Raw genomic sequence first — 5,244 nt, forward strand, 5'->3', positions numbered from 1 at the left:
GTCTGGGCCCCGCGGGCACGGGGCAGGAGGAGGGTGTGGGGGTCACAGTAAAGGCATCTGTGCTGCAGTCCCTGTCTCCAGGCCTGGGGACCTCGGCGTCGTGGTGTGGACCCCTGCCAGGAGCACTGGCCACCATCCCCCTGAGCCTCAGCAGGGCGCGTGGCAGGCACCCATTTCTCCGTAAGGGAGGCCTGACAGGACCATCACGATGGGACAGGGGACCCTCTCAGGGAGCAACTTTGCTTTCGCTCCCTCGGGGACCTTCTGGGAGTGCCCCATCCTCAATCCCCGCTGGCATCCAGGTGAGGGTCCCCTGACCCCACGGTTGTAAAGGTTCTGCTGGGAGGTGCTCCAAAACCTGGTCTCCGGGAGGGTCCAGTAGGAGTCCAGCTGGGGGAGCCCCCTGGCCAACCTCCAGCTGGGAGCCTGCTAGGGGCCCCTCCCACCCGCTCCTCAGCGTCCTACTGAGCACACCCCCAGTCGTCATCAGAGCCCTGGGGGAGCATTGTCAGCAGCACCAGGGGTAGAAGGCTCTGAAAGTCCCTGCAGGTGACTGGGGCCCCCACCCTTGGAGGCAGAGCTGCTGCCGCTGCCATTGGCCACACTCCTTACTGGGCCGCTGTGGTTTGTCTCCCACTCTGCTGCCTGCAGGCTGGGCCCGGGCGGGGGATCCAGCAGTCACTTTGCCGGTCCTGGGTTGACACCCTGCCAGTCTGGCTGGCGCTTGGGTTCGGAAGGGCATGGGTGGCCTGGCCAGGGCTGGGGTGTGACAGATAGGGCCTGAGCCTCAAAGACCAGCTCCCATCTGGCTGCTGAACAACTTGCTGTGGGAGCCTGGACTTTCCCTATGGGTCCTCCCACTATGCTATGGGGCAACTGTGGCCACCAAAACTCCAAGGGGCCAGGGTTGGCCTCTGAGTCAGAGAGTGTCATGTGACTTGGGGGTTGCTCCTGGATGCTCCTGGACTACCCTAGGGGTCCTGCACCCTCTCTAGTTGCTAGAGCCCCCGTCACTCATTAATCTCCAGGCCAGTTCCTACACTTCCTCTGCCAGAGCCACCAGCCTTTGTGGCATCCCTGTTGTACCCTGAGGTGATGCTTCAGCCCTCCCTGTGTTCAGCAGCCTTCATGGAGGGCAGCTCTTAGGTTCCTGTCCTCCTCTTCCCAGAAGCCTTCCTGGGTTAGTCACAGCAGAGTAGATGGCAGCTACCCTCTGCACAAACTGAACATGAGTCATCTCCTCTCACCCTGCAGGCCCTGGAGCCGCCACCCTGCCTTGCTTCACCCAGGGTTGGGGTGCTGCGTTGCCGGTGGGCATCCAGCATTTTCCAAAGTGAATTCTGTGGAGGGTCCTTTTTGGTTTATTTACTTGTGTGTTCTCAGTGCCTGGCATACGGTGCATGTAAAATAGTTTTCTGGACAATGATAGCATTGCAGGTGACCATAAGGCAGCCTGGAAATGCCTGTGGGCCCCCCGGGCTCACCCGGCTGCAAGCCATCCTGACCTGGCCAGTCAGCGGATCGCCTTCTGTGAGCTGCTGCTTCCAGGTGGGAATCCAGAGCGAGAGCAGCAGGGTGTCTGAGGGAGTGTCCTCCCAGACCAGTTCTTGTCCCACACCCGTGTGCCAATGTCACCCACAGCCCAGCCCCACAGGGAGGGGACCCGATCAGGCAGGAGAGGGCTTGGAGATCTGTCTTGTTTTTCTATGGCTGCTGGGACAAATTTCCATCGGCTCAGTTCTGCAGGCAAGAGTCTTCGGACCAGTCTCTCGGGGCGGGTGTCCAGGTGTCCGCTCACCTAGTTCTTTCTGGAGCCTCTAGAGAATCTGTCTCCTTGCTTCACCAGCTTGTAAGCTGCATTCTGAACACCTTCCTCCATCTTTAATGCAGCATCTTCAAATCTCTCTGGCCCTCTCACCTCCCTCTTTCACGTATAAGGACACTGTGATGACATCAGGTCGGCCCTAACAATCCAGGATAATCAGCTAAAGAGCCTTAACTTAATCACACACTTTACATAGGCTCGCCATATCTCCCTCCTTATCCCTTCCCTCCCGCACTCCTGCTGGAGGGGGAGAGGGAAAGGCAGGGATGGACCCAGCCAGGGAGTTCAGAAAAGGGCCCTTGGCTGTCAGTGCACAGAAGAGAGAGAGACAATGCTTTCTGCCTTAGGGTGTTCTAGGAGGACTGCACGGAGGAAGAGACCTTAGAGCTGTATCTTCAAGGACACCCAGGGGAAATGATAGCTGGCTTGAGGCAGGGGGACCTGGGGCTGGACGGTGGCCGAGAGCAGTTCGTGTTCTGGCCCCTCCTCCTCAGTACTAACCAGCTTCCTCCTGGGGGCTACAAGGAAGCTTGGCTTCTCTACCCTCCCAGCTCAGAGCCTGAGACCTCAGTCTCTTTTCCAGTAAAATGAGGCCGATGACAGAGCCCAGGGGCCGATGAGCGTCCCCATGTGCTGATTACTACCTCAATGCCTGCCCGCCCACTGCCCAGGAACAAAGGAGCTGTCCGAAACCACCCTGGGGCCAGGGTCATGGCAGACTCCTCTCCACCTCTGCTGTCAGCCTCTGTGGCCACCTGCTGCTGTGCCCTCCCAGCCCTCCCTCTGCCTACTCTGCCCAGGCTGGACACCCCCTCCCTACACCCCTGCCTTAGGCTCACTCCTACTCCCAGGTCCTGTGAACACCCAGAGTCGGGGCAGTCTCAGTGCCTAGCATGGTACCAGAGGCCTGTACCCCCGACTGTGGTTCTCTTTTCTGTAGAATCGGCGGCAATAAACACTCTACTTGCAGGGAGAATTCGTTAATACACAAATATTTATTGAGCACTTGCTGTGCACCAAGCGCACTGGGGGCGCCTTGGGCACAAGGACGGACCAATCATGGCAGATGGTGTCCAGAGGGCTGAGCAGAGGAGTCACTATCTTGGCCACAATGCCGCCTCCACCACACTCGTGGGGTACCCAACTCCCTCAACCTTTCTCGAGTCCTCCCCCAACTCTGGTCTCTTTATCCCCAGAGGGGCAGCCGGGGCTCCATTCTAGAGGAATCGGGCCAGCCTCTCCCCATCAAGGTCAGAGGCCCACACCACACCCGTCCCCAGCCAGCAGGGCATCTTTTGTGTTTAGGCCGAGGGAACAGAGAGCTACGGGTGGCCCTCTCTGGACCCCAGGAGCGGCAGTGTCCAGAATGACAGATGGGGAAACTGAGGCTGACGGTCTGGATAGGGTGTGGATTCGAATGGGGAACACAGAGCTTTCTGAAAAATACCTTCTCCCCTCAACTCTCAACTCCACGCCTTGGCCCGACCTGGCAACTCGGTTATCCCGGCTTCCCGGCCCCGCAGCCGCAACTTTTCCTGACACCCTACGCTGACCAGGAGGGCTAAACGAAGTTGTCAGGGACCGCGGACCAATCAGACGCCGCATACCAAACAGGGGGCGTGGCTCATTGCTATAGCAACTTGACTCGCCTTCGGCCGCCCCTCCATAGCTGCGCACGCGTAATACCCCTCCGCAGAGCCTGGTGGGAGGAGCAAGGAAGGCGCGCCAAACTGACAGACATTCTGTACTTCATACTTTCAAATTCACACACTTCAAACTTGCATCCAATATAACCACCATGAAAAATCGCAATACAAAAATATCTAATAGGTTAAAAAAATACAACACAGGGGCAGAGGGGTTAGAGCTTAGGGGGTCAGGTCGACCTGAGCTTGTACTTGGGTTCCCAAGCGAATGGGTACAATGCCTCATTTCTCAGTATCCATTTCCTTATCCGTAAAATGGGGAAATTACAATCTCAGCCCATTGCCCAAGGTGGTGGGAACACCAACAGTCGACCACTGGCGCTGGAAATTCAGCATCACTGCTCAGGCCCTCTGTGGACACTCCCACCTCTGGTCATACCTCACAGTCCTGCGGGACTGGCTGGCAGGAGGCGTCTCCCAAACGCCAACAGCCTCCCATGCTGCATTACGACCCGGATAGTTTCAGGTGTCCTCCTGCAACCCAAACTTCACCCTCCCGCTTTCCTTCAGGCAGCCAGCCCCAGGTAGGAGTCCTGCAGTTTAGGGTCACCCCATCCCCTCTCCAGTGACTCTCCCTAAAGAAGCACTAAACCTAAAATCTGAAAAGTGAAACTACTGAGGACTAAGAAGGCAACTGTACGAATAGCACAAATGAAAAACATAATGAGCTGGGAACGCAAGCCCAGGAAAGATGAGTGGTTAAGAGTGGCCGCCACAGTCAGAGTGCCTGGGATCCCACTGTAGTGCTGCCTCCTACAGCTGTGACCAGAAGCACTGAGTTTCTATGTACCTCAGGCCTGGACCACCCACGCCTCTACCCACACCATGGGAGAGAAAGGCGGTCCCACAGAGGAATGGGCTTGCTAGCAATGGCTAAGGATATGTATCAGCCAAGGACATGTTAAGGGGTGGCCAGTACCAGAGGCACAGGCACGGGTATGAGAACAGTGTAAGCCTAAGAGCACTCCTGCCCCCGCTTGGAATCTCCATGGCTGAGCTTCCTGCGGACCTCACATGCCATCGCTGGTTTCAAGTCTACCTGGCCCATCAGTCAGTGCTCCTGACCGCACTCCAATAGGGTGACGTCATGGGCTGCGAAAGTTACAATCATGACGGTCCATGGCTACCCACAACAGGCATGTACTTGGGGAGTCTCACCTCTGCCTGCCTTCTTGGAGACAACAGGGTTGCAAGGCCTACCTAAGGATCTCTGGCCAACTCAGGACCCGTTAAGAGGTGAGCACTGCACAGCGGGAGACAGAACAGTGGGCCAGACAGCGGAGCATGGCCAGCGGACTGGCGTCGGTGGCTGTCAAGAGGGTGAACAACCATTAGGAAGGGGGTCAGGGAGGCACCAAGACCTAAGAGGGCCTGGGCCAGACACCAGGTGTGAGAACAGCCAACCCCCGGGGCGGTCGCCTGGACCAGCCTCCTCATCAATGCCAGCTACGTAAGCTCAGGGAATGCGGAAGCCACCAGAGCCCTGGCATCAGATGAGGTTTGTGAGAATCCAGCCCAGGGAAGGCCCACCCACCCTGTGCACCGAGGAGGGCGCTGAACTTCGCGAACTGAATGTCTAGGGCAGGTCTCCAAGGCCAAGCCCACTGGCCCCACGAAAAATGACCACGTCAGTGCATCTTACAGAAAATGTCTGAGCTGGACATGACCTGCTGCGAAGATTTAGACTTCTGACCCCTGATCTCGGCCACTCAT

At 57.6% G+C, this 5,244-nt stretch overlaps 1 protein-coding gene across 1 annotated transcript in view; it reads left to right on the forward strand.

The window, feature by feature from the left end:
• The window catches only part of RNF225 (ring finger protein 225), a 3,423-nt gene extending 2,086 nt beyond the window's left edge, over positions 1–1,337 (forward strand). The window contains exon 3 of the mRNA XM_011384647.2: positions 1,255–1,337. Coding sequence (XP_011382949.1) covers positions 1,255–1,337 — 83 coding nt within the window. The remainder of the gene's footprint in view (positions 1–1,254) is intronic.
• Positions 1,338–5,244: the final 3,907 nt, after the last annotated feature.

Source organism: Pteropus vampyrus, unplaced genomic scaffold, assembly GCF_000151845.1.
Source record: "Pteropus vampyrus isolate Shadow unplaced genomic scaffold, Pvam_2.0 Scaffold602, whole genome shotgun sequence".
NCBI lineage: Eukaryota > Metazoa > Chordata > Mammalia > Chiroptera > Pteropodidae > Pteropus > Pteropus vampyrus.